Source organism: Cyanistes caeruleus, chromosome 2 (assembly GCF_971803275.1).
Source record: "Cyanistes caeruleus chromosome 2, bCyaCae1.hap1.1, whole genome shotgun sequence".
NCBI lineage: Eukaryota > Metazoa > Chordata > Aves > Passeriformes > Paridae > Cyanistes > Cyanistes caeruleus.
The window spans coordinates 100,592,003-100,619,721 of record NC_141702.1 but is presented as its reverse complement, the minus strand read 5'-3'; the positions used below and the strand labels follow the sequence as shown (position 1 = coordinate 100,619,721).

General features: G+C 37.8%; 1 protein-coding gene and 2 long non-coding RNA genes across 9 annotated transcripts in view; 1 reads left to right on the top strand and 2 right to left on the bottom strand.

Annotated features, from left to right (window-relative positions):
- The first annotated feature begins 466 nt into the window (after positions 1-466).
- On the top strand, positions 467-24,718 carry LOC111926207 (uncharacterized). 3 transcript variants are annotated; one of them, XR_015283734.1, is made up of 6 exons: positions 467-876; positions 1,560-1,749; positions 5,493-5,544; positions 15,877-16,021; positions 17,940-18,051; positions 24,653-24,718. It is a non-coding gene; the product is annotated as an uncharacterized LOC111926207 (long non-coding RNA). The 3 variants fall into 3 exon arrangements; XR_015283733.1 differs by lacking the exon at positions 467-876 and having other exon boundaries at positions 1,240-1,749; XR_002862770.2 differs by lacking the exons at positions 467-876; positions 15,877-16,021; positions 17,940-18,051; positions 24,653-24,718 and adding an exon at positions 901-1,033 and having other exon boundaries at positions 5,493-5,577.
- On the bottom strand, positions 14,556-23,395 carry LOC147655040 (uncharacterized). 3 transcript variants are annotated; one of them, XR_015283730.1, is made up of 4 exons: positions 23,245-23,395; positions 22,826-22,895; positions 18,969-19,033; positions 14,556-17,666 (listed from the first exon to the last, which is right to left on the bottom strand). It is a non-coding gene; the product is annotated as an uncharacterized LOC147655040 (long non-coding RNA). The 3 variants fall into 3 exon arrangements; XR_015283732.1 differs by lacking the exon at positions 18,969-19,033 and having other exon boundaries at positions 23,245-23,301; XR_015283731.1 differs by lacking the exon at positions 18,969-19,033 and having other exon boundaries at positions 15,154-17,666; positions 22,779-22,895; positions 23,245-23,301.
- The window catches only part of SPATA17 (spermatogenesis associated 17), an 88,657-nt gene continuing 85,101 nt past the window's right edge, over positions 24,164-27,719 (bottom strand). For all 3 annotated transcript variants that reach the window (XM_086878734.1, XM_086878730.1, XM_023922847.2), the window contains one exon: positions 24,164-26,774. In XM_086878734.1, coding sequence (XP_086734860.1) covers positions 26,694-26,774 — 81 coding nt within the window. In that variant the 3' untranslated portion in view covers positions 24,164-26,693. The remainder of the gene's footprint in view (positions 26,775-27,719) is intronic.

The window sequence follows — 27,719 nt, the reverse complement described above, 5'->3', positions numbered from 1 at the left end:
TTTTATTATTTTGTTTAAAAGATCTACCTATACCACCCAGAGAGAGAGAGAGACAAAGAGAGAGATCTCCTCCATGGAAAGCACTTACTTCTCCAATTAATGTATTAAAAAATTCTATACTTGTTGTTTGCCTGCAGGTATGTCAAATGAAAGAAGATTTCAGACCTCTCCAGAAACAACTTCAATAATAATAATAATAATAATAATAATAATAATAATAATAATAATAATTAGCAACATGAAAACTCCTAAGATGCCCCTGGTGTCATTACCTTTTTAGCTAATCTCACATCCCTTTTCTAATACAAATGAACACAAATAAAAGGCTGGTCTTTTGTACTTTTTAGGTGTCAGGGAACATTTATGTGAAATGTGTTGGTACAAGCGGGGCTGAACTGCTGAGAAACATTGGGCAGTCTGTGCTGAGCCACATTATTCTTGCAGGCCTCTTGTATAGGTGTCTTATGAGACAATGTTCTGACTGATTTCTTACGGGCATGATTTTGTTTTCTCTTCCTTCTTCCATGAATAGTTGGAGGAATTGATTTTAAATCTCTCCTTCTTGTGTATTAAGGAATATATTTTTTTCTCCAAGTCTTTGCCTATTCTTGAAAAAGGATTTAAAAAACAACCTCTGAACCTGCTGGGTTTAGAGTTACAGTGTTTTCAGGAGTTAGCAGTCAATTGGCCAGGGTTAGGAGCAAACTGAGGTCTTTGCTGGTTTAAAGCAGACCTAAAATATCCTGAATCCAAGGCTGCTGTGCCACACCTGACCAGCGACCACCTTTCATATCCCCACTGAATTAAAAACAGCTCTGCAAGGCAGGGGAGGTTGCGAGATGCCGAACTGTCCTGCGAGGCTGCCTCGGCCCACAGGTAACTGACACTGCCTCTTCCTCCGAACGGCTCTGGCCCCTCTCGCTTCTCCATCTTCCTACCTTCCCTGCCATCTGTTCCCGCTGCTCCTGCAGCCTCCCCGCTCTCCTCCCGCCAGGGCCTGTCTGAGCAGACGGGTATGAGAGCCTCTGATGAGGTAGGCCTCAGGCCCCTCCATCACTCCTCGCCACGAGGAGAGCACCAGCTGTCTGGCTTCATTTGCATTTTCTCTCCAAAATAATGAAATTAGCCATGAGTATCCTGAGGTGATGCGAGACGCAAATTTAGGCTGGATGTGTCAGCGTGTGCTGGGAAGGGAGAGGGAAGGTCACGGAGGATGCTCGCAGCATTGAAATGGAGGGCAAGGCATCTCCTGCCGGCTGCCAGGGCCCCACGACCCGGCGCGAGGCCTGACGAGTGTCTGGCTCTCCTGGGCCCCTCAGCCCACACCGACACCGCCTCACGGGGCTGAGACGTCCAGCTCATGTCCCTGCAGACACCCAGAAAGAACACGAGTGTGGTTCAGCTCCCCAGGGCCAGCAGCCAGCTCAGGGTGCAGCCAGGCACTGCTGCAGCGAGCAGGAGCTGTGTGATGGCCATGTCTGGCCTGGCCGGCCTGGCCGCCCGTCGCGCCTTTGCCACAGCGCGACTGTTCCTAATTATTTCAGTGTTTGCTCAATCAGGGCTCGTCACAGGAGCTGCTCAGCAATCCTCATCTCTGCTTCGTGTTCCTGATGGCGTTAGAGAGTATTTGCTGAAGTGTTTCCCACAGTACTGTAAGCACACCTGAACAAGCTGGAGCTCTGGCCTTGCAAGCTCTCCTGGTTCTGAGGACAGGCACTGCTTCTTTGATTTTTATTGTTGTTCATTCAGGTAAACAATTATTTACTGCATATATATTTATATAGAATACAATTATTTCTAAAGCATACAGGGAAGCTGCCTTTTCACACTTAACTCTGTCTTAATTACTCTCCAGTTGCAAAGAGTCTTTGGATCTTTAAGACAGCTCTTTAAGACAACTCTAAAATAGCACTACCTAGATGAAGAGATAAAATGTTTAGAAAAAAAGGCATTTTGAAAAAAAAAATTAGAAGATATTTCCTTTATTCTCAGGAAAAATTATGAATTAGCCTGTGTATGTAAACAACTTCTTTTGAGAGAATATTGTGGAATATTATTGAAAAGTATAATTTTTGTTTCTAAAATATTAGTATTGTCACAACTGGACTCTAGAACAGATTTACACCAAAGCTAATCAGTGCACTCTGGTTTTGCTATCAGTCACCTTAAATTCTTCATGAAAACAAAGTATTGGCTTTGCAAAATAAATAAAAATCCCAGGTGCCAGAACAGATTTGTTCAGTCATGACATCTTCAGGCTAGGTGGTTGGTGAGTAGCCTGTGAACCTGCACTTCCTCTTGACCATATGGAAAGATTGAGTTTCCTCACAGTATTTTTTTGTCTTCTATTTCATATACATAGCAACAGTCTAGGTTTTCTGCCCAAGGCTGGTTTACAGGTCATGGGGTCTTGAGCTTTGGGCCACCAAGACAAGACAGAGTGTTCTCCACATGGTCTAATGTGTGCTGGGGTGCACCCATTAGGTAATAATTTCATGGTCAACTGCCTGTGCTTTGTCAACATACAGATTGTGACCTGTAGATACCTATAAGACCACAGAATTTATAGCAGCTACATGTCATGTGCTATCAGGTTGCATGCTCACATTGTTCAAGAGACAGTAGGAAGGTCTGGTCATAGAATGGACCATCTTGAAAAAGAGGATACATTTCAAGAACTGGCAAGTTTGTGGCATTTTCTAGGTTCATGAGGATGCAGGTGCTTTTTTCACTTTGTTCATATGTAAATCTTACCTGTACTCTGTAGGCAATGGAGATATGTATTGAAGTTAGAGTAGGGAGAAGATACTCAATTACGCTTGATCAGATTAAGATTTTCCCTCATATATTTAGAATTTATTAATAAAAATGTATTATGTGGTTTGAGTATAATTTTACTTGCTTTGCACTAATTGCCAGGTTCTGGTGATATCTTCAGCTTTAATTCATTTTCATCTTCAAGCATATTGGACTTTGTTACCTGTTTTGTCCTATCACTTTTCTCCACTTGTGCTTAAAGAGTAAACAAAGGCAGAATGAGCCAAGATGATCTTGATTTTGCTGTCTTCCCTTTACACTGAAGTGAAAACAGGTGCCATAAGACTGAGACAAGATATTTTCAAGTTCATGGGAGTTTCCAGTGGTTAGAGAAAAGAAGGTTTTGCTTTTGAAGTACAGCATAACTCTTGCCAAAAGTGCATCTACAGTGGTTCTCAGATATATTCAAAACTTTTTTTTTTTTTCATTTATTCATCAGACAGAATGTTTTATGGGGTTGGTAAACAGACAATGGGAAGTCTCTATTATGTCAGTCTTGTCTAAATCCAAGTAAAATTACCTTTCTTGATTTCTTACTTTATTGCAGTCTGGTTCTTACCACTTATATCTATCACAAGTTATTTTACCAAACACAGCAGCGGCTCAGATCTCTCCAGTGCTTACTCACCACTTAGAATGATGCACCTTGCCTGACAGCTCTTCATGTCAGTCAAAAGTCTGGGTCAGTCACTTATCAATTGACCCTGTGTTAAAGGCAGGCCCTCATTTCAGCACCCATCAATAGCAGCGTTTGATGCATTTTCAGCCGAGGCTGTTTCAGTGGAGCTACTTGTAAGTTAGCATGTATGGACTTTAAAGGAAGGGAAACATTGATAAAACTCTGAAAACAGCTTGGTGCCTGGCTTGTTGGTATTTAATGCATAGATTTTCTTTTTTGTCTTTGTCTGGAGGACAATTCTCGTTACACCAATATCACTGGGAGATGTGCTGATAGTGAGAAATGCAGCAAGTGCTACCAATGTACACAGCTAAAGCCCTTGCTAATCTCACATCCCTTTTCTAATACAAATGAACACAAATAAAAGGCTGGTCTTTTGTACTTTGCTAATGTGGAAGGAGAACCTTTTGATTATTAGCTGCAGTTACCATGAGCTCCCAACCTGGGATGGTGTCTACGCTTCTCCTTCTGAGGTGTTAATCACAAATCTGCCAATCCTGTCCCACTTACAAGACAAGGAAAGAAATGTGAACATGTAAAAATTCACAGAGGGGCCCAGGAAAATTTCCCTGACACACTCCTGCTGTGACACCACAGCAATTGAAGAAGGCCTGTCATTTGGTTGTCAACCTTTGACCTCAGCCAGACATATTTTGAAATGATGTGAAAAGAATTGCTGTGCTGTACGGCTGGCTCCTTACAGCTTTGCATGTCTGTCCTTGATGTCAGTCAAAAGTAGTTAACTGGCACCCATGGAGTCTAAAAAAAAAAAGCTCCTTTAAAATATCAGTAATGACTTCTGTTAGCAAGACTAGCTCTTGTCAAGTAATGACTTTATGACATAAGGTATTGTTTATCTAGGCATCGTTCTCTTACTTGCATTTTAATGAGCCTAATTAATAATAAGTTAGAAGTCCTCAGCTATTTCTTCACAGCTGGACCATATGCACTAATTACACTGAGTGTGCAAACTTAGGCTAATCCCTTCGTCAAAAGAAATATTTTAATTTGAAAAACCTCAATGTACTTTTTTTTCACCTGATTGCTAAAGATGTAATCTTTTCATTCTGGCAAATTTGCACAGAATCAAAGTAAACCTGGGAGTGGGAGAATTCTATAATTTATAATTTTTCTAGTGGTAGACTTCATTCTTAAAATAATTGAGAAAGATCATTCAAGAGCAGAGAGGTGTCAGGTTCATTTCAGATGTGCGTTAGGTTCCATAAAAGTAAGGGATAATAATTTTTAAGTTGAAGGATAATCACCAGTCTCTATGAAGAGATCCTTCCTGAACAGTAGTATAAAGGATAAATACACTTTGGTGCAAACAAGTTGGGAGGGTTTCTATTCTCAAAGTACAAGAGAATACATAATAACAGTCATACAGTTCCCAAAAAGTGATGAGACACTATTAGTTCCAGTCTAATAACAGTAGTGTAATCAATATTAGAACAAGTATTACTGTTTGAAAATAGGTAGGGTGATTTTGACACAAATGTGTACATTTGCAAACCAATGAAATACAATTTTTTAAAATAATAATAATTACTTGTTTTTTCTTATATAATAACTTCTTGGACTGATATATTGCTGTTTGATTCTTTTTCCAACCAAAGAAGGACCATACAATGCTTTTCAAACCTTGGACAAGAAATAAAACTATACAGCTGTCCATAGATTATAGCATCAGAGCACATAAGGAGTTAGAATCGGGAATTATAGCTAACTTCAGACGGATTCAATCAATATGTGAGATCACAAAGTACCCTGATATCAAAATCGTACTCGTATTATGGAAAGGGGTATTAAATAAAAAATCAGTATTAAAATCCTGATGGCGGATATGAAAATGGCCAGTCATCAGATGTCTTTGTTTCCATACCAGTTCAAAGTCACATTTGTCTGTCTCCACAGGAAAAGCAGAAGTCAAAGAACCACCTTGGATGGCAGCACTGTTACTCCCTTTTGACCTTCTTTTTTTGGTTTTTATTTCCAGTTCCAGGCTGTTGTTCGAATGGGATTGGCCTGCTGACTGGAGAACAATGCTGGTGGGTCTTCTGCCTCTTCTGCATTTTGCCTGTAAGGCTTCTTGAGTTCAGCACTGTCAAGTTTTCCTCAGCAGCTTCCTTAGCTGAGTATGTAGATATGTGAGCACGTGCCTTGGGAACATGTCCTTAGTATTAGATTCTGCTAATGGAACCAACAATTTCTAACCCAAAGAAAGCATTTCTCAATTTGCCAAATGAATAAAATGTTCCTCCATGTGATCACACACGTATCCCCCATAGAGCTGAAAAATCATCCCCTATGGTATCAACCCTCCTCCTTCATATCTTCAGCTCTTACCACCATGCCAGGCCCAAAACAGTTACAGTTCTTTCAATCAGCTCCCCAACAACTGCAACCTCAGCATCTGAGTTCCTTCTTAGCAGCTATTCTGTATGCCTGAGCCCAAATGCCTATTCTTAAAAAGTTACACTGCTATGCATGTTACTCAACACAACAGTTACTCAGCACTATTAGCTGAGGTATCCACAGGTAACCCATCTATTGGCTTACTACTTTCAGAGGCAGAACTCAAATGAGTAAATTGGAATGAGCAAATATTGCTAGCAGAAGGGAAAAAACTTTGGTCATGAAGTAAACTTACTATATGTACACATTGAAAAGGTCTTTCCTAAAGTTTGGTTCTAAAGGAATCCTACATTGACAAGACCCTTTTCCCAACAAAATACAACCTGAGGTAGTTACCTCAGCCTGGGTGCACATAAAAAATATGAGGCCTTTCAGGAAAGGAAAAATTGACTGGGTGTCATGAAATTGGATTTGCCAGATAGAGACACTGTTTCAGCCTGGAAACTCACTGATGTGAAACTAAAAGCAGTTATTTGTTAAATTTCTGCACCTATGAGCTGGTCAGGGGCCACATTTGTATAATTCACATAATGTTCAGAAGTTTATGAAGGCATTTCAATTTTTGTTTTTATTTTTTAATATGTATACAGGCAAAAAAACTATATCAATTTGGATTTTTTTTTCTTTCATCTTCTGTTCTATCCCTCCCACCTACATTTTGGGGCTTTCATTGCAGTGTTGGGACATTGAAATGAAGTGATGTAAGCAGGTGACCATAGGTTGACACCCTTTCCTCAGCACCAATCTTGACATTGCTCTTGCCACCATGGTCTATTCTATTGTATGAAGGTCCATTTTAGCTATTTCAGAGAATTTCAGCAATTCCAGCATATCTCTTGGGAGGCTGCTTTGCCACATAACAGATTTTTCCAACAAGAATTTTTTCCCTGATGTGCCCAATCTAAATTTTCAATTTCTTATTTTTATTCCAGTAGTCCTTACTGCACTTTACTGTACTTTTCTGTAAATCTTTATTCCTTTTGGTTTTTCCATCCTACAGACCATTGCAAACTGTTACCTCATCCTGCCTTACTTGTTGTTTAGCCAAGATTTCTCTTTGTATCTTCAGACCTTTCAACCTTTGTTTCAGTGAAGAGCTACTAACATTTCAAATATTGACTTTGCAAATATAATAGTTCTTTCATAATGAGTTACTCCACACATAGCAGTTTGCATGAAAATTTAATAATGATGCTTTATCTTCTATTTAGAAAAACAGTCACAGTCAAAGAATATTTTTATCAAACTATAAGAGGCTATTTTGTAATTTGGAAGAGAGCATAACTTTCCAGGAATACAATGAAATGAGTTTGAGGTTTTTATTCTTGAGTCTGAGATTTTTATTCTATGTTGTTCTCTTTGAAATCTGAATGCTATTGATTACTTGTCTGATTTGTAGTATTTCCTGTTTCTTATCAGACAAACAAGGTTAGCACTCCAGACAATCTCCCCTCTTACAGTTAGGCACTTAAAGTCTAATCCTTTGAGTCTTTCTCCATGCACAGAAAGTTTCTGGCTGCTCTGTGCAGCACCTTCCCCTATGAACAGACCTCACTGCCCTAAGAGACAATATGCTGATGCATTCTTCAGAAAGGACAGTTCTCCATTCCTGTTTGGTACTGGTCTGTGTTCACCTTTCCTGTGATGCACATTTTTGGAGTATCTACAGTACATCTAAGAGAAGTCCTTGGTGTCAGGGTGAGCTCTGGAGCTGTCAGCTCCACTGACCTCAATGAAACCTAGTGCTGAACAGAGAGAAGGCAGAAATTACTTTGAGCTGAAGATGAAGCTCAGGTGAAGTTCCTTCCTAAACAACCTACAGTATTCAGGTTCTGACCCAAAGCTTCTGGAAATCAGCCTGCTTTCCTTTTTGATGTTGTTATTATCTGTGGCAGCACAGGAACTCCAGTCCTGAACCAAGGCACAGGCAGAAAGAGACTAACTGTACCTAAATTACCTTCTCTGTACTTAATTTATGCTGATGCTAAAGTTTGTTCTCCCAGGACCTTCCAAATATAGACATGAACCCCTGTTTCCTTTGGAAAGCTGAGAATGTCTCCCCTCCAGAAGGTTAGTGCTCCAGTTTATAACCTTGATATATTGTCTGATCCTAACCTTGTTATTTAATTAAGTCTGGGCTCCGGAGCAGTGCAATTCCAAGGTGCTAAGACTGTATTCAGTGAAGATGGGGACATTGCTCTGGCTTTTTCAAGAGAAAGTAGCAGCGTAAGGATGAGTGTTTAAACCCACTGCTAATTATCAGCCACAGGAATTACTTTTAGTATTATAAAGCCTTTTATTCTTCTTTGCTTCCCATAAAGAAAGATTCAGCTAATTTAGGTACCTACACAATTATTTTTAGCAGTGATTAATGGATTAATCTAACCATATGGAATTAGCGTATTAGTCTCAATATTGCATCAGATGTCAGATTATTTTTCTGGTTTAGGGCTTGGAGAGTTCATAGAACTGTTCTGGGGAGTAGGGAGGGGTTTTTCCCACTTTTCTTTCTTGCTTTTGTTGTCATTATTTTTTGTTTTGGCTTTGGATTTTCTTTTTTAGTACAGAGTACTATTTTTGGATCATGCTGCAAGCCTCACCTCTCCTCTCAGTCTCATCATAGAAATTTTTCCAGGAACAGTGAGATCCCTGTTAAGAGCTACAGGAAGGCCTTTTCATGTATTTTTCCACTCTTTTTTTGTCATTTATGGCCCTTTAAAATGACATGAAATAAGTTAGCTGAAGTTTGCTGACATATCCAGCATTTACTACATTTACATTACACGTTTAGATAGACCTGCTTTATGTGTAGTGGCAAGTTGCTTTGTCGTTTTTTTAAGGGAGCTATTCCATGTTGATCAGATCTTTTAAATGATAGAAGTGGTCCCACTGGAGATGGATTAGTAAGCAGAGGGTAGATGAGGCAGTCAAAAGCGCAAACTGCAATTTACCACATGGTCTGTGTAATTTATCACACAAACGTCTCTGACACATACATGGTACGTGTGTATCCTACAAGTTTGATTGTGTTGTGCTTATCTACTTACTGAAGATGTTAGCCAGCCCTCTCCCAATCCTGGAAAAAGGCTAAGTTGTACTAGAAGTTTGCTACTATTTGGTCTACAAAGTGTAATAATGAAAATATTTAAAACAGAAATTCTTTCTGCTGAGGATCACCACAAAATTTATATTAAGACAGATGCTGAAAATAAGGCTCACCCTCAGGTTAGATACGAATGCACAAGAAAGAAAAATACAACCTTAAGAACCTGACACAGGTTAATTTAATCAGAAAATACTCAGTGTATGTCTACACAACCTAAAGGCAGTACTGCATAGAGGTATCTGTGCTAGCTAATGCATAGAGATGTATTTTTTGTGGTCTGCAGATAACTGCAAGGATATTAATGAGATTCAGTCATTTCTGCTAGAGGCAACATTTCTCCTAGATCATTTTATTTGTTCCATATTGTTATCTAGTGCTGCATCAAAAGGGTTTAGTTTGCTGGAGTTTCTTCAAAAATTACATTGTGAAAATAGTGCAGGCATCATGCTGTGTGCACCTGATAATGTTCTGCACCATCAGTAATTCCTACAACACTTTGTGTTATTATGAAAACACTGAACCAGAATCAATGCTTTCATAGAAAGAGCCTATTGTTTAAAAAAATAACACATATATTCTATTTGTTTTTCTACTCTGACTATAGATCCCATATAGCTCCTTCAACTATGAGAATACTACCAGTAAATTGTGAATAGTCACTGCTACTTGCTTACATTTAAATGAAAAAAAAAATTCTATACATGTTAAGACAACACTGTTCACATGAAAATAAACATGAGAATAAGATACAAGTTTAAAGACAGATTTTTAGTGATAACTTAGAAAAGGATTAATAATATTTTGCTATTTGTTAACATTGTTCGATCATTGATTGAAAATGTTTTTATGTGCAGCAAGGAGGAAATCCAAGTTCTAGGATGAAAAATACAAAAGATTTTTATTGTCTGAGGTTTGACTAAAGGGATAATACCCAAGACAGATCAAAATTAAATTGCTTGAAAAGGGCATGGGTTATTACAATTCTTTAAATACTTAAAAGTACAGTAGCCAAACAGAGGACGACTCCAAAAACCTCAGTTGAGATAGCCAACAGGATTTGTTACTCCTACCTGTGTGTATGTGAGCAATAAATTATTTATCATTCCAATTAAATTGCTGGTGAAAAATGGATTAAACACTGCACCTTGTTCTATTTTGAAGGAAGTACATTTCACATAATCCTCATATTCAATGTTGCAAACCATGAAAAAGTTGGATTTTAGGACAAATTTCAGAATTCAGATGAGTTTTGCTTTGTGGAGTGTTACGAAAATGATGTGTACCAGTCACCATACGGAGTCAACTCAAGGTTTCTGCATAAGCCAAAAGATAGGTTCCTTTATGAAAATACTTTTTATTAATAATTGTACAGCTTGAGCTGGCTGTTTCTCAAGATGAACCCCCCCCCCAAAAAAAAAACAACCCTGGGTAATTCTACCTTTACAATCCAAGTTCCTTGCCTCTCTTGCAGTAATTTATGGATGAATATTAAGGTCTAGTCTTATATTTGCTGTTTTGTTACTAAGGTGTTCTGTAGTTACCTATTCAGTTGCAGTATGGTTGCTGATGAACTGGTACTTAAGAAACCAACTAGAGTTGCCAGAGGAAGCTTGTGACATGCTGTAAGTTTAATTATGTTCAATTCATTAACACAATTAGAGCTGTAAACAAATCTATCGACACAGCCAGAATCACTTAGAAACAGCTAGTAAGTCATAGATTACAGGGACTTGTTCTCCATCCCTACATGTTGAGCATGATTCCCTGGCAAAATACAGCAGTCAGTCATTTGGGAGCACAGATTTGATGACAGAGGTTTCCTCTTTTCCCTGGATCAGATTAGTCATGTTTCAGGAGAAAGGCCTAATAATGAAAAAGTACCTGAAAGCAAAGTCCTTTATGTGCACTGACATCATGTAGTTGTGAATGATTCCTTTGCTGAATTTACCTAATGATCTGTTTGTTGATAAGGGGGAGATATATTTCAGGTACAGAACTAGATCAAAATTAGAATTTATGTATATTTTGTGGGACCCCCTCTGAGAGCTTTAGTTTCCTTCTGAGCATGTATTTGTAACAAAGTCAGCGAAGTGACTGATAGGAGATTCAAGGAGAAATGTATAGGAGAGGTCTAAGGAGAAAAACGAAAAAGCTTCCTGAAATTTCTGCTCACTAAATTTGCCACAGCACCAATCCACTCCCAAAACTCACAAAAATTTCTGCAAGGTCAGAATACTCCTTGTGAAAGCCTTTTGATGCCATTGAAACTTCAGCTACTTCCCAGCAACCTGACTGCACTTGGGCAGGATTGCTTATAAATCCCCCGGTTGTTTTCCCAGGCACACTGTGATAAGTGAATCAAGCAGATGGAAGGAACTTACATGAAGTATTTTTGGGCTGCCTTCCCCTGTCTGTAACTTCATTTTTTTGCTCTTCCTCCACCTCACAGGTTAGGAAATTTAAGGAAGTGAGCTAAGGTGGAAAGTGTATCTCCACTTTTGACTGTGTGAAGATTGTGTGAAGGGTCCCTTCTAATCACACGTTTGGGAAATAAGTTCAGGTCAAGTCTGGATAGTGCCAAGTTATTCCTAAACATTGTTGAATGGTCCTTTGTAACTTACAGATGATGAAAGAATAGTGTGCTTATTGGTCTTTTATTTTCTTTAATATAGTTTTAAAAGCTTTCACCTGAGCTTCAGGGACTGGAATAGTCAGAGATAAAATAGTAAGTTTCACACAAGTTTTCTTCTATCAGGCAGCTAGGAACAGCCTAAAATTCATAGCCACTGGGAAATCTACTTATAGAGGTGTGTAGTGAAGCATTTCAGTTGTAAAAATCATATAAACCTTTTTTAGGCATTTAAAATATGCTAATTTCAGACATATATATAATAATATAGTAGAACTGTCTGATCTACCTTAATTGCACTATTAAAAAACATATATACTGTACATACACTATTTCACCAGCAATCCATGGAGCATCTGAGGGCTTTTAATAGCTATCATAAAAATATTAATAAAATATGTAAAGGATAAGCTACCATGAAAATTGCAGAGGAAAATGATGAGCTATGTATTTTTGTATTTTGAGATTAAGTATCTTACATGTATGTTATGGTGTTACATTCACTGAACAGGATGTATTCAATGGTTAGGTAACCTGGTGGGTTAATGCACAGGCTTTCACATCAGAAGCCGAAGCCAAATTTAATTTTGGTTGTAAGTGATTTGGGTTTTGGTAGTTTCCACTTCTTAATGAATCTTTCAAGCAGTATAAGTATGATGGAGTTTGGTATAATTCATCAGAATTAATCTTTCCTGCATGGGAAGAATCCAGGATAAGTGTATCTGAGGCCATGAAAGAGGTTGCAATGGAAAAGCTGAACTGCAGTGTGACCAATTATGCCTTTAATGTTATTAAGCAAATAAAAAATAATTCACTGAGTTGCTGCTATGAGCATTATTCCAGATCCAGTAATGGCCTGGTGGTAACAGGCAGCCCTGTTTTAGCATTAACAGAGAGACTGGAGAATGTGATTATCTGTAATTACTCACACATCTCACTGTGCAACTCCAGGAAGAGGTCCCAGGCCAAACCCAGGCCTGGGGTTAACCCAGTTAGTTAGTTAGTTAGTTAGTTAGTTAGTTAGTTAGTTAGTTAAACCCAGCACTTTTAGCTACATATACTCTAGTGCAGGTTCATGTGTCCAGTCTGGGAAGCAAAGCCACACTCTGGCCCCACTATCTCTTTTTTTGCACTGCACTGCACTGTCCTTTGTTGGACACATCTTTCTGATTTGCTCATCTTCAGGAATTTCTTCTACAGCACTGAAATGCACCAGCATAAATCAGTGGTGACTGCAGAAACTGATTTACCTGGTTTCTTTAAAAACCAGAAAGCGAAAAATGCTTCACATTTGTAAACAAACCAAAGCTTTCAACCTGTAATTATGCTTTTCACTGTCTTAACTCTAATATTTTTCTTCCCATTCACTTTGTGCATCAATCTGTCAGTGCATAACAACAGAAAGTCACTGTTGATCTCCCATTGCCATAACTGTGGCATGAAACTTCCTGCTCACAATCAGGGATACAGCTCTGCCCCTGGCTGCCCAAACTCAGGCTAACCAGGCTAACTTCTTGCCCACAGCACAAGAACTGTGTCCGCTTGAAGTTTGCATCAGCAGAGTGGCTGAAAACAACTCACATGCACAGAAGCTGATTGATGAAGCATGATGCATCCCTTAATTAAGCAGAAGCTACTAATAAAAATGAACTTACTGGATGATTTGTGTGATTCTTGCAAGGCAGCCATATGTGCTGCACACTGGTAGTGGGAAAGGGTGGTATGCAGCTGATGCTGGGAAAGTACAAAAGAGGAAACTTGTTAAGGGAGGCAGTTTGGGTGCTGTCACTATTCAGGGCAGTTCATAATTAATGCCCTCCTCGCTTATCCTTGTTTCTGTGATAAGTTGTCCTTTCCTCTCTCTCTGCACCCTCTCAGCATTAGTCCTTGCCATTGCTGCTGCTCCCACATCTATTTTTACTTCTTCTTTAGCTGTGACTGCAGCATTTGGGGGGGATAAAATTCCTTGAATCTGCACATCTGTTCCCCTTTCCGTGAGCCATAAGCATGTGTGTGTTTGTCTCAGCAAACCTTCACAACAGTCGGGGTCCAGATGCCTCTTCCTGTGCTTCTCTACAATACTTCACTACAGCAATTACCAAAGGAGCTGGAATGGGAGCACACTTGAAGCATGGGATCAGAAGGAGGCTGCTGGAAGTCCTTCTCTGTACCATTGGCCACCTGCAGTTGCTTTTCCCAAGTATGCTGTTCGCCTCTAAGATCCATAGTGGTTGCAGTAAGATGGTACAACCTTGTAGGGTTGTATTGCCAACTAATCAACTAAGTAACAGCCTAGAGGTCAGGATGTTGTAAAAACATGGCAACACTTCCTCGGTTACTGTCCATGATCCGCAAGAATTCCTGCTGCGCACCAGAGATACGAGCACAGAATTTAAAGGGAGAAGTGATGTGTGACGCTCGTATCCTCAAGCTCCCCACTCCATATGTCTGAGAATTAAAATATTCCTTCCAGATGTGCGTTCCTTTAACAGGCTGAAGAAAACTGACTCTTTCACCTCATTTGCTTGGGGGACATGATAACATCTTCATGCAAATACTCTTTTTCTGCAATTGTCTGTAGTAAAAAACAGCAAAGAAATCCCTTCTTCAATATAGTCAATCCACTTTTATTAAAAGCAAGCTAGAAATGAGTGGCGAGAGCTGTGTAGGAAAAGAATGTGAATTTAGCACAAAACAAGAAATACTGTCCTTAACACCTGTGATAACAGGCCTTCCATTCTGCAGGGCACAGCTAAGAGAGCAGCTGTGATGTTCAGCTTCCAATGCCATGTTTGAGAGAGATGTGGCCCTAGCAAAGGGAAACCAAATGGCCTGAAATCTAAATGGCAGCAAAATGAAAGAACTGGGCTTCTTTGGTCTAAAAGAAAATTTTAAAAATAGGAGGAATATATAGGAATCATCTTTCTATTTGCAAAAGGCACCTGATTAAAAAAAAAAAAAAGAAAAAAAGGAATTAACTTTTTCCATGTCCTTGGTCTATAGAACGAAAAAATAGCAAGATTAGATTGGAGCAGTGTTGATTCAGAGTTAAGCATTAGGAAAAACTTTCAAACAACAAGGATAGTTAAACACCAGAATAGATTGCCTAGGGATGTTTTGGAATCTCTGTGATTGGAGCTTTATAAGAACAGGTTAGACAAACATCTGTCAGGAATGATTTAGGTATAGCTGATCTTGCCTTGGGGTAGGGGGATGAACTAGACGACCTCTAAAGGTTCCTTTCAACCCTCTTATGATTCTATAAAAAAACTACAGGAAATGATTGCATGTAGAATTGAGTTTGGCACCTTTTAGTAAATCTCATTGTTTCTGCTTTTCTGTTGTTCGCTTTGCAGCTCAGCCATGCTGAGGACTCCAGGTTCCAACAAGAATCTTAAAAGGCTGTTTGATGCCAAATAGTGCTCTGGTTCTTTTACACTGTTACATTTAATTAGGGTTTCTAATTAATCTTCTCTGTGTATTACACTGTATCTAGCCATCAATGTTAATAAAATCTTTGCTTAGTTTAAAGATTCTCTGAAAGTTTTCATTTGGAAAGTGAGACCATCTGGCCTCTCTACCTCACTAGGATTAGATTCTGGGTAAGGCATACTCCATCTGTTTCTGAGATTCATGTACATATTACACAGGAATGTGTTTTGGGGTGAGGCTAAGGAGGGATTTCATTGCAAAGATAACTAAGATACAGTCAGATCTGTCTAGAGAATCTCTTTGATATTCTTGATGCAAAAAATAGGAAAACTTCCTTTTCAAAATATTCTCAGCATCTCTTCAGAGAAGGGTTATTTATTGCTTCCCATTGTGTGAGGTGAAGTCCTCCACTGAGGATATACTTCAATCCTGAACATATGTAGCACAAAATATTGAAATGGTAAACCCTGTTTGGAACCACTGAGGTTCCCAGGAAAGATTCCTCAGCCTACTCTGGTGTCGCTGATGAGTCCCTGACAGACTGGGAGCTGTGTAACTGTGCTCCTGGCCAAGAGTACAGCGGTGAAAACAAGCCCATATATTTAGTTTGTGAGCTGGGATGAGCCTGACTCCACCTCCTTCTTCATTCCTTCAGATCTTCTTAGCACCCACATATATTGTCTGGCATTTTTAAATAGTCAAATCAAATGCCCTGGTTTACTAAACGAATCCTGTGTCTGATTTGGTATGGAACCACAGATTATACATTGATATATAACAGGAATATCTCTTTTCCAGGTCTTCTTTATTCAAGTTTGTTTGCCACATTCTATAGCCTGTATTGTCAGAAAAAAGCCACATCCTGTTGGATTCTCATCCTTCTTGACTGAAACCCACTGAGAGAAGAGCTTTTCAAAATAAAACCACTTCATTAAAAATTGCTGTGAGTATGTGGAATTTCTTACTTTTTTTGTGTGTCCTGGTTTTCTTCAAGTGCAGTTTACCAAACAACACAGCCAACAAGTAAACAAAAACTAAACAAGATGCAGAAGAGTTTTGAAAGGGGAGAGCATGGCTTCTGGATGCAAAGAATCATTAGCTACGGCTTAGCTTCCTTACATGGCCATTTAGAACCTCAGTAGATAACAGTGACTTTCATTGATACTGGCAGATTTATGGGGCCATCATTAAAAAAGAGCAAAGTGGCCTTGATCAATGTTTTCAATGGATGAGGTACATACTTGCTTTCCATCAATATCAGACATGCATCACTACTTTTCCTGCCTGTTCTCTTTTTTTTTTTGAGAAAAGATATAAATTGTGACCAAGGGAAGACTAGATCTTTTCTTGAGGCTCTGTGCTATAGTCTTTCAATGGAAAAGACAGAGATCCACACAACAAAAATTTGCTCTGCTCTGCACGTAATTCTTTTCTGACAGGTTCCACTTCAGATCCCCAGGTAAAGATTCAGATTATTTGAGCATCGATAATGGTATTTTATATTTTGGAAAAAGTCAACAGGATTATTATCTTTGATGCATAAGAACAGAGAGGGTATCTGTCTTAGAATCCTTCACTGACTAACAAACACAAGCAGGCTTCATTATCAGAAAGGGCATCACTGGGATCTCAAGAATAAATAAAGTTATTTTCAGCTTCTGATTGCAGCTGACATAGAAATAACTTTTCCCTTTCTATAATGTTGGGTTTTAGGTGTACTTTTCTTAAAGTCAGCTCCATCAAAAAATTGCAAAATATTAAGAATATCCAATTTTGCAAACAGTTTCAGCAACCCATCAAAGTATTATGATAGAGAGTTGTAAAACACACACCGGCTCCCTCTGAGGTTTGAGGAGTGGTTAATAGCAAAGGGCAGCAAACAGTGTCTGAATAGCCCAATAAACCAAGGCAACCACTGCATCAGGCCCACAGACAGGACCCTGACCAGGGTTAGCCCCATCACTCTGACCTCCCTTGTCAGCTGGATTTTAAATCTCTCTTGTAAAGTTTTTTTTTTCTACTTATAAAACTTTAAGTAAAATAAAAATAAATGTTGAGCAAAATCCTTTTGCCATCTTTAGCTTTCTCTTGTTAGAGAATATTTCTCAGTTGTTTCTAAGAATATTCATTTAAAAATTCTGCAGAGATAGTGCCAAGACTGATCCCTCCAGTCCTTGCTTCTGACTCCTAGATAGCAATAAAATACTTAATATTTGAATTGATTTGCTAATTCTATGTGACAATCTGAGTAACAGATGTATCAGCTAAATGTGTTCTTGCTGTGAAGAGACAGTTTATCAACATATTTTGAGAAAACAGCATGGCCAGACTCCTTTTATCAGTGTAAAAACTGGGGCAGCCTACTAGTTCTCAAGCTCAGCAGAAGGTTAGTAGTGACTTGTTCAAGGTGAATCTTCTCTCCATCTATCTTTATGTGCACATAATGAGGAGAAAATCTGAGTCTTCCAGATTTCAGCTGTTTATATGAGCTCTTCATGTTTATAATAGAATCTGAGATTCCCCAGAAGAAAGAATTCTCAAGAATCATTGGCACACACATTTTATTTTCTTCCCAAGTGGACATAAACCTACAATTATATTAAAAAAATAAATTATTATTTCTGCCTACCTGCTGGACTTTGAGAAAAATCTAAGAGTAACAAAATTATATCAAACGTTCACAAGACTGAAACACAAGTCTCACCTTGTTCAAATTTCTTAAATTATCAGAACAATTTTTTCACCCACGAATAGATTAATAGATTAGTAGAATCAGCTTTGTAAATAAATACTTGTATGTTCTTTGCCAATTCTGTATCTGCTCTTTAAAAAACCTATGATGTAAGAACTCGTTTTTCCAGCTTAAGTGCTCTCAGCAAGGACAGCTGTGAAAATCTTTTGCATCTGACCACCTTTACAAGTTTGTCTACATCAGTCAGATTTCTGCAGAGCAGGAGCAAAGATCAGTGAGAGGTGAGGAGGTACTGTTAAAATCTTTTGATATTTGGAGCAATCGTTATTGAAGAAGAACCAAACAAGGGAAAGAAAATTATAGGGGACAGAAATAAAGAAACTCAAATGAGCCAGATTTTATATTTGTCATTTGTGGGGATCTCAAGATGGTATCATGGGAGAGATTTTCAAAAATTGAAGTACTGTCTGAATTCAAGCAAATTGTTAATGTTAAAACCCTCACATATGCCTGCTATTACTCAGAGCTTCTAAAACCTCCCACAAAAGGGCTATGCTTGCACAATGTGCTTTTTTGCATTTTTAGATATGTAGATAGGTAGATAAGTAAACCTACCAGAAACATTTTAAGTCAGTGGAGACACTCTCCCAGCCCAGATGTGGTCAACTACCAGGCTGCTACTGAACATCAAATGAACTTTCCACATGTTATTCCTAACAAAACTATGGATTTTTGAATTCATGCATGGGGAAATATTGCAGCACTCCTAATTCCCATCTGGCCACAGATCTGTAACTTTTTCTTTGTTATCCTGACAGAGATGTAAATATGTTATACTCTGAATCAGCGAAAGCACCTTGTCCCTTTTTGGTATAATTATACTGGAGTAGGAATCATGCAGTCTCCACTGTAAAAATAAAATGTTGAACAAGAATATGTACAATTGGAAATCTTTCAAACATCTCAAAGATAATTATTAGACTGATTATTATTGGGTGATTTCATCTCAACACATAGGAGCTGTGATAAATTAAATAAGCATATTGATAGTTTTTATGAGAAATTAAATACACCATCACTGTTTTAACATTTCTAATGTGCTGGTGGTTAAACAAAAATAAAAATTTCAGAGCAATGGGAGAAAGTATTCTTATTTTTTAACAAGAATCATAACTTATTGTAAATGATCACATCTCACCGTTTGATGATGCATTTGTATAGAGTCATCAAAAACCTTTCCTGATTCTTGGTGTTCAGCAACAGCTGTGAGATATATGACCATGAATAGAAATGAATGAGAGCTAAATCATGTGTTAATCATTGCCAGAAGTAGGTCAGACATAAGCTCTCTCTCGATGCTAACAGACACAGCTGTCTGTCACAGTCATCCTCCTCAACTGTCATTAGATGGCAAGTGACGAACTAACAAGTTGCAGGAGCTGTGGTACCAGGCAATGGAAAGTGGTCTCAGTCACAATTCCTGCCTTCTCATGGGCAGCATGTCTTTACACTGAATTCTTTACCACAGAGACCTGGCTTTGAGTCACTGTGCATAGATTAAGAACTATTGCCATTATTGCCGTGTACCAAGCACTCACTGCCCAGAACTGACCTTTCTCTTCCATTTTCCTGGATAAAGTGAATAAGTGGATAAAATGAAGCTTGGATAAAGTGTTCCCAATATTTCCAATAACTGTCACTAGCTGGTCTACATGAGCAGGACGGTTTCTACGGTTCTTCCAGTCACTACTTTCTTTGCTCCTTTGCAACAGCTGTCAAATTTCTACTCTCTTTTCCCTTTGAATTACTTTCCTTTTTCTTTTAATATCAGAAACAGGAGCAGCAAACAAGAGGCTCTATTCTGAATAAGACACATGAACATTTGTGAAACTGTAGCAATGTTTATCCCTATAACAGATCCCTGCAAAAATGTAATGGGAGAGCTGCACAAGAGAGTATGGATATAAATATATATACACACATATAAGTTACTCTAAACCAAACCCTAGCCCTAACTCCCAGTATATCCCAGGTGCTCAGCATGCTCATTCCCAATCCTCCAAGTTGCCCCAGCATGTTTCCAGTAGCTCCCAGTATGATCTCTTTCACTCCCAATATAACCCAGCTGCCTCCAGTGCACACCCACCATTCCCAGTTGCTCCCAGTAGCACCCAGTATGGTCCCAGCCTCACAAACAAGTGCTTGAGTTTACTTAAAGAATCACCAGCAAGGAGATCAGTTATAACTTGATTTAATATTAAGCGACAGCACGACAGAGTTCATTGGCAAAGGTTTTCTCTGCTACTTATGAGATGGTTTAGGCACTCTGAAAGAAAAAACAACAAAGTCAATCAAAACAGAAATAAACTGAGAACTTGGGTGGGCGTGTGTTTAGGTGCATGTGACAAAAGGATAGAAAGGGCAAGGACAAAAAAGAATATAGCCTAAAGACTTAAAGGCAATCAAAAGTACTTCAACTTGTCTTATAATTTAAATTTAACAGTTTAGCAAAGGAACAACACTAGACAGCATATAACTTAATTTATAACTTAAATTAACTTACTTACAGGCCTAACTTAGATAACTAAGGTACTTGAAAAATAAAAGTAATCATCTGGACTAAGTAGGATTTAGGATTATTCTTAATTTTAGAAAATATATTATAACATATGTTGATATATTCTGAGTGGGAGTAAGATATAAACATAGTCAGACTCAGAGTTCCATAATGATTATGTTTATGGCACTGTCAAAGTTTTTTTTAGGAGACTGATGGAAGTCAGAAAGCCTCTTCTCTTTCAAATAAATGTCCAGGTTTTGCTTAGGAACTACACAGACTGCTTTAGAATACTCTATTCGCTCTGCTGTCTAGAGCAAAAGATTGGTGACAAATTCTCCTTTCATCTCCAGATGACAACACTTGGTGGTGGAGGAGATAGAGGATGTTAAGAGAGAGAAAAATATTGCAAACACAAAAATATTGCAAAATCATGAAGTGTGAGCAGCCCATTTCCTTTTCTTTTTTACATGCTATGCCTATTTCCTCCTCTAACCAGTGATCCACTGGCCCAGATTTGGGCAAAAATACCAATGAGGAAAACCAAGAACAATCCTACTCAGGCAAAAGAAATGACTTTAAGGACACATTCATTTAGCACCTGTTTTGCTTAGGTGTGAGTGATCACAGCTTCTCCCTCCCTCCCTCCCTCCCTCCCTCCCTCCTTCCCTCCCTCCCTCCCTCCCTCCCTCCCTCCCTCCCTCCCTCCCTCCCTTCCTTCCTTCCTTCCTTCCTTCCTTCCTTCCTTCCTTCCTTCCTTCCTTCCTTCCTTCCTTCCTTCCTTCCTTCCTTCCTTCCTTCCTTCCTTCCTTCCTTCCTTCCTTCCTTCCTTCCTTCCTTCCTTCCTTCCTTCCTTCCTTCCTTCCTTCCTTCCTTCCTTCCTTCCTTCCTTCCTTCCTTCCTTCCTTCCTTCCTTCCTTCCTTCCTTCCTTCCTTCCTTCCTTCCTTCCTTCCTTCCTTCCTTCCTTCCTTCCTTCCTTCCTTCCTTCCTTCCTCCCTCCCTCCCTCCCTCCCTTCCTCCCTCCCTCCCTTCCTCCCTTCTTTCTTTTCTTTCTTTCTTTTCCTTCATTCTCTTTCTTTCTCTTTTCTTACTACTGAGTTGCTCAGACTTTATAAATCTGAAGAAAAGTTGATACAAATTGACAATAGAAAATGATCTGATGGAATCAAGTGAAGCACGTGGACAAGGAATCACCACTGTAACATGCTACAAACTTTGAATAAGTGAGAAGGTGACTAAACTTGGTTTCACCTTCTTCTCACAATAGTGCACAAGATATATCTCTCTCAAATTTATAAGCACTTTCACTTCCTAAAAACTGAATCATTGTGAGCAAGTCCAGACTGCAAGTGCCCCTTATTTGTACCATGACATACAGAATGTAAAAGGTTGGGGTTTTGAGATTGTTGAGTATCTTCAGCCAAAACAAGAACATTAATTTTCACTAGACAGAAAAAAATAAATTAAGAGTAAGAAAGAGGGTTCAATTTGGGATAATTCTGATCTAGTTTGTACATGTTATTAGATGTTAAAATAATCTAAACTTGCATTTTAGGACATAACCATGTCATGTTCAATAGCAACATTAAATGGATTTTTTTTTAAACTAAATGTTACATATATGGAATCTCAACATTTTTCTTGAAGTGGCTGAGTGATTTATCTCAACAAATTTCTGCACTTAGGAGGTTTTTTTACTCAAAGATGCTCAAAGGAAGCAGTTTAATGCAAACTCTCAATATGTCACATTTTGGCATTGATTGCTTAATGCAGCAGCGCACAAATGAATTGCTCCACTGCATCCTCTGATCATGAATATGAATCGGAGTACTATAAACTGAACTCAATGTACTGATAAGTGACTGCATCTGATTGTGCCAGCAGCCAGATGATTTTCTCATTAATGAGCTGAACTATTAAAAGATGGAAGAATATGAAGCCAAGCCAGCATTGCCTGAGCCTTTTTGCTGACATATTTCCAGACCTACCAGATAGCTTTGTCAACCAGTGAAAGAAAATTAATCCCAAAAAAAAAAAATTATGAATGAAGACAAATAAAAGTTTCAAGGCTCAAATTGTGTTTCAGATTACATGGATGTGACTCCCTTGTAGTTGTAGTGCTTCTGTTTTAGTATGGGACAACCCAGATTTTGATATTAAGGAATTATGCCCCTCCTTTGTTTTTCAGTCTCTGCTATTCTGTGCATAAGAACCCATGGGTGCCTGGAAAAGACAGAGAACCTCATTCAACTAAGCAGAACTTCCAAATTCATTAAACCTAGAGCCACAGATTTATGGAAGGCACGTGGCAAACACATCCTTTTCAATAACAATAAGCTGATTTTTATATCAGAAAAATAACAGAAATATTTTTAATTTGGATATTTTCAGAGCGTTATTCAATGTCAACCATTGATGTGTAAAAATCCATTATTGTTTGCAAACATCACCATGATACTTTGCAGTTTAAATATGATCCCATCTCAGTTGGAAGCACCTGCAGTACAAGTCCAGAATGAGGCATGTAGATCAGTAGCAGAGCCCATAATATTTCTTGATCTCAGGTCCTATAGAAATGTGACATGGTTAACAAAAAAAAAATTAAAAAATTTTAAAAAAATTTAAAAACAAAAATTAAGAGCGTTATCTGCAGGCACCACCACTACTATGGCAAATCTGCCTCTAGAGGGCATTGCAAGCTAAATGTTTTCCCTGGCAAGCGTTGAGAACATCTTGGATCAGCCCAGAAGGCAGTTCTTAAATTGCCTAAATTAAGAGATTTTGCTGTGTTTACAACATCAGCTATGTAACAGTCAAAAAAACTATTAGGCAGCAATACTGAAGGATCTTTAATCCGCTGAGCAATAGCAGATAGTTTTGGTAAGAATAGATGTTACCAGACATTTTCTAATATACCTGAAGCTTCTCAGGATGAGACAGGTTGTGAACCAATTTTTGCACATAGCTGTTCCCTTTTAATGACTTTGCCTGCATCTTTCTACGAGCACTGCCATCCCCACAGGTGGTTGAATCCAAAGATCATTGGTTGTTAGTAAGGAGGTGCAAAGAGGCTTTGAATGCTTTGCACCTGGCATGTAGGCCATGCACCTGATACAAACCAAATAACATTACAATTTGACTCTCAAGATCTATGATCAAATGAGAAATACAAATTTCTCAGATATAACTGCCATCAAAGTATTATGTTCCAGGCTTTTTGAGTGTAAGACAAAAATATCTAAGTGATACATGATGAGATGCTCTGATAGTGAGCTGTTATGACGGGCTCTTCCCACTTCAGGCCGTTTTCTAGAGGTCTTTTTAAGCCTCTGCAGACATGCAGTAGGAAAAATCCAAACTCTGTTTTTTATTCTCCTCTCTACATGTGAACTAAATCAGTTCAAATTACAAAAGCTACCTTTCTGCTGCTGACAAGGAAGGAACATTCTTGTCTTGCTGCATGCTGAAGGCCATATTTTGTTGTTACAAACAACAGCAATCAGGTCCTTTGCTAGAGTTTGACTATGGATGTTTTACTATTCACATTTGTTTGACTACAATTAACTGAAATACATTCAGTACATTCTTTTTTTTCCAAGACTGACATTTGTCTATTTCCCTACCATCACAGTGATTCTTTTGATTTTCAGGTACTCTTGTGAGAGTTCTGCTAAATGTCATAGCCAACAACATTTCTAAGAGGATATAAGTCTTGCAGATTCTTCAAGGTTCAGGAGTCCCTTACAAATTTTCAGAGTGCTCAGCTCATTTCTTGGTTCCTTATTTCCTGGTGCTATTCTGTGTGTTAAGATTTTGTACTTTAAGAATAATACTGTTACTTTAAACTAATAATTTTATTAATAAGGAAAACACAGGATATATAACATGGTAAAAATACAATATACTAGAAAAATATACTAGAAAAAGCAGTTTGGTAATTAAAACAGAAGAATAAACTATATCAGGAAGAAAGTTACACAGGAGTAAAGTAAGACCACTCACACAATCAGTATTTATACTGACAGTTGGTTACACAATGATACCATCAAATTTCTTCCTGTCTTGTTCATTTTATTACTGCAGTGAACAGAAATGTAAAAATTTTAGCTTTAACTGGCTTTAGTTAAAACTGTAAGTTTGCGACATGCAAACATTTCAATTTAAGCAAAACAGTCCCTCTAGAATAATTATCAAGTGGTTTGTGTAAATGTAAGTGCTGAATGTATTTGATGAGAAATAAAAGGGTTCTGGGATAATACTGTGGCCAGACAAAATAATTTGGATGCTATAGGCCCATGAATGACAAATTCTGTTTGAACTCCAGATAAAGAAAATTGTATTCCCTGTGAAATGCAATTTGCAAAAGATGCCCAAAATCCAAACCCCACAGGTAATATGTTTGCTACTTTATTAGTTTTGTGGGTGTTTATTTATCTAATAAAGTAAACATACCTGGTTTTGTGTAAGAATGTTTCTGGTTATCTGCTCAGAAATAGGAAAGTTTTGGGGTTATTTTGGTAAGATGAGGAAAGGTGTGTGTGTATCAAACAATTCCAACTGGAAGTGTTGGGTTTAATCTCCCCCTGTGCTCTGGTCCCTCAGCCACGTGCACCACCACCCTGCAGTACAGACTGCATGGGAGGCTTTGCTTTGTCCTGGGGTCAGAGATACTGAAAGAAGAAAGAGAAAGAAAGATTAATCTGATAAAGGCATTGCCATTTCTAATCGGACTGATGGGAAACTGCAGTAGGAAGTTAAAGAGGCAACACAGGGTGAATTACTGTGATGAACTACTTGAAAGCTGAAGCAATCAAATAGATAGCTCTCACATATAAAAATTACTGTGCCATCTTTATTCATCAACAGTTTTGCACAAGTGTCTCATTGAAGTGTTCAGTCCCTTCCAGGGACAACTGAAGCACTCTGATACATTGGATCAGATTAAATCTTACCTAGGAAACTCAGCCACTGGGGTGGCTGCTTCCTGCTTCCCAGACTTAATTTCTCATAACAGAAATAAACTTTTTAAAGCTTGAAAATAACAAACTCCAAAAAGTGATACCAGTACAGCTCTTGCAACCTGCTGGAATGGAATTGGAAGGGCTTTTACTCTGGTGTGTGGTAGCAGTAAAACCTTTTCACACAGGCTGAGAGATGAAAACCTATAGAAGGGAAATTTGTGACTCTTAGTTCATAGAATCAGAGTGGCTGGGGTTGCAAGAGACCTTAAAGATCATCCAGTTCCAACCTCCACACCATAAGCAGGCACATCTTCCACTACACCAGGTTCAGAAAGTATTCATACAGACATTGAAGTTTTCTTCACATTTACAGAGGCCAGAAGAATCACATTAAAAAAAAAAAAACAACTAGTAAAAAAAAAGCCTACTACTGAGTTAGAGATGAACAGACATATTTGCTTAAAATATATTCAAATGATATAAAAAGCAAATATGGTATCATAGAAAATTCAGCACTAAATTCCTGTAAAGATTCTCTCACATGATTTTAAGAACCAGCTTATAATTTGATCTTTAGATATGCTGAGATCTTCCCATGATGCTGAATTCTCTGCGACTTATGAAGTGGATGGGCTCTGAGGATACTCAATATTTTGTAGGACTGCTTGCTAATGAACAGAGGAAATAAGCATCAGTTTTGTGTCATCAAGTGTGTTCTTCTGACCAAGCATCATTCTATTTTGTACTCAAGGCACACAGGATAGGAGTAAATGTGCAGGTATTGATAAATAAAATTAAATGGAATTAGAGAAATTGACCTAGTAATAAAGGTATCTATGTTTTCAGAACTTTACCTTTTCAAAACTTAAGTTCTTTCATCCACAGAATTACTAACAGGCTTTTAAATAATATCTTCCATGTAAATGCCTCTTCTGCACTTCTGAAGTCATGGATCAGTCAAGGATACTAACACTGAAGATGAAGAACAACAGTGATGGACCAGATACATTTATAGTTGTGAGGAAAGAAAAGACAGATAAATTTTACACTTTTTTCTTTCTACTGTTAACCTCACTTACAAACATGTAATAAATAAATGTGGTTCCAAGTATTTTATTTGATGACTCTGATTTTGCATCCCAAATTATTTATACTAAACAAAGTACAGCATTTGCAGAAATAATTTCCTTAAGATAATACTTTTTTAAAAAAAATAATTTTGATAAATCTTGGAAGCCATATTGCCTAAATTTCAAGCAAAATCAATTAAAATTACTTCAGACAAAGTATACATCACACAAAGAGTATTTTTTGGGACATTCAGTCACCATGCTGCTGTGTATTTGCTGAAATAAATTTATTGACTACTTTTCATAGTCTTATAGTTTGTAGTTTTCAGTACATTTACACTATTTGTCCAGTGCTGGAATAAGTTTTTCCAAACTTTTCGAAGAGAGCAATCGATGAAAACAGTGTTTCAAAGTCCTAAAGAAAAGAGACAAAAAAATGATGTTAGGCTTAAATGGGTTTGCCTTTTTTTTTTTTTTTAAGATATTTTAGAGTTCTAAACGTTGTCTTCTAGTTACATTTCATTACATAAGATAGAATGCAAGTTATGCAAAATAGTGAATATTAAATATACATTTTTACATTAAATTAATATTACCTTGAAGAGGACCAAAAGAATGTATTTAGTTGAAAGTAAATATGTATTTTAAACTCTCAGCAACTATAAGAACTGCAGAAATTTCCTGCTCTACTAAACTACATTTATAGTCCTTGGTAAATCATGATATGCAGAGGTTTATTCTCCTCCCTGGCAACCAGGCAGGTTAAAGAAAGCACAATAGCCTTGCTATATTTTAACTTTTCCACCCTGGTTAACACTGAAATAAATGTATTAAAACAGCTCCAAAAGAAATGGTAATAAAATGATAATAAAAAAATATATATTAAATAAGTATTAGTGGCAACAAATTGAATAGGAGAAGCAGGGTGATTCCTGAACATGTTTTTTCCCCAGGTAAAGTTCTTGCTTATCACATTCAATTTTTTAAATGCAAATGCTTAAAAATATAAATTGAATGAGGGAAACACAGGTGAAGCTGTGCCTTAAGAGTGCAATGTCAGTTCAGCCAACAAACAAGCATGTAAATCAAACTAAGTGTTCCAAACCATATTTTGATTTCTCTACTTACTAATACCCATGGTAAATGATTAGCAAGTCCATCATATTTAAAGCCTTCTTAATAAAATTATTTTCTTTGAACCTGAAGTACTGAGGATAGTATAAAAATAGAATATACTTGGTTTATATTAAAATGTTTTTTACTTTTAGACAGCAACATGCCACACATAAATTCTCAGCTTTCTAGGATCTGATGATTCATTTTTAAGAAGTTGGTCTGAATACTTTGTACTGTTTTCTAT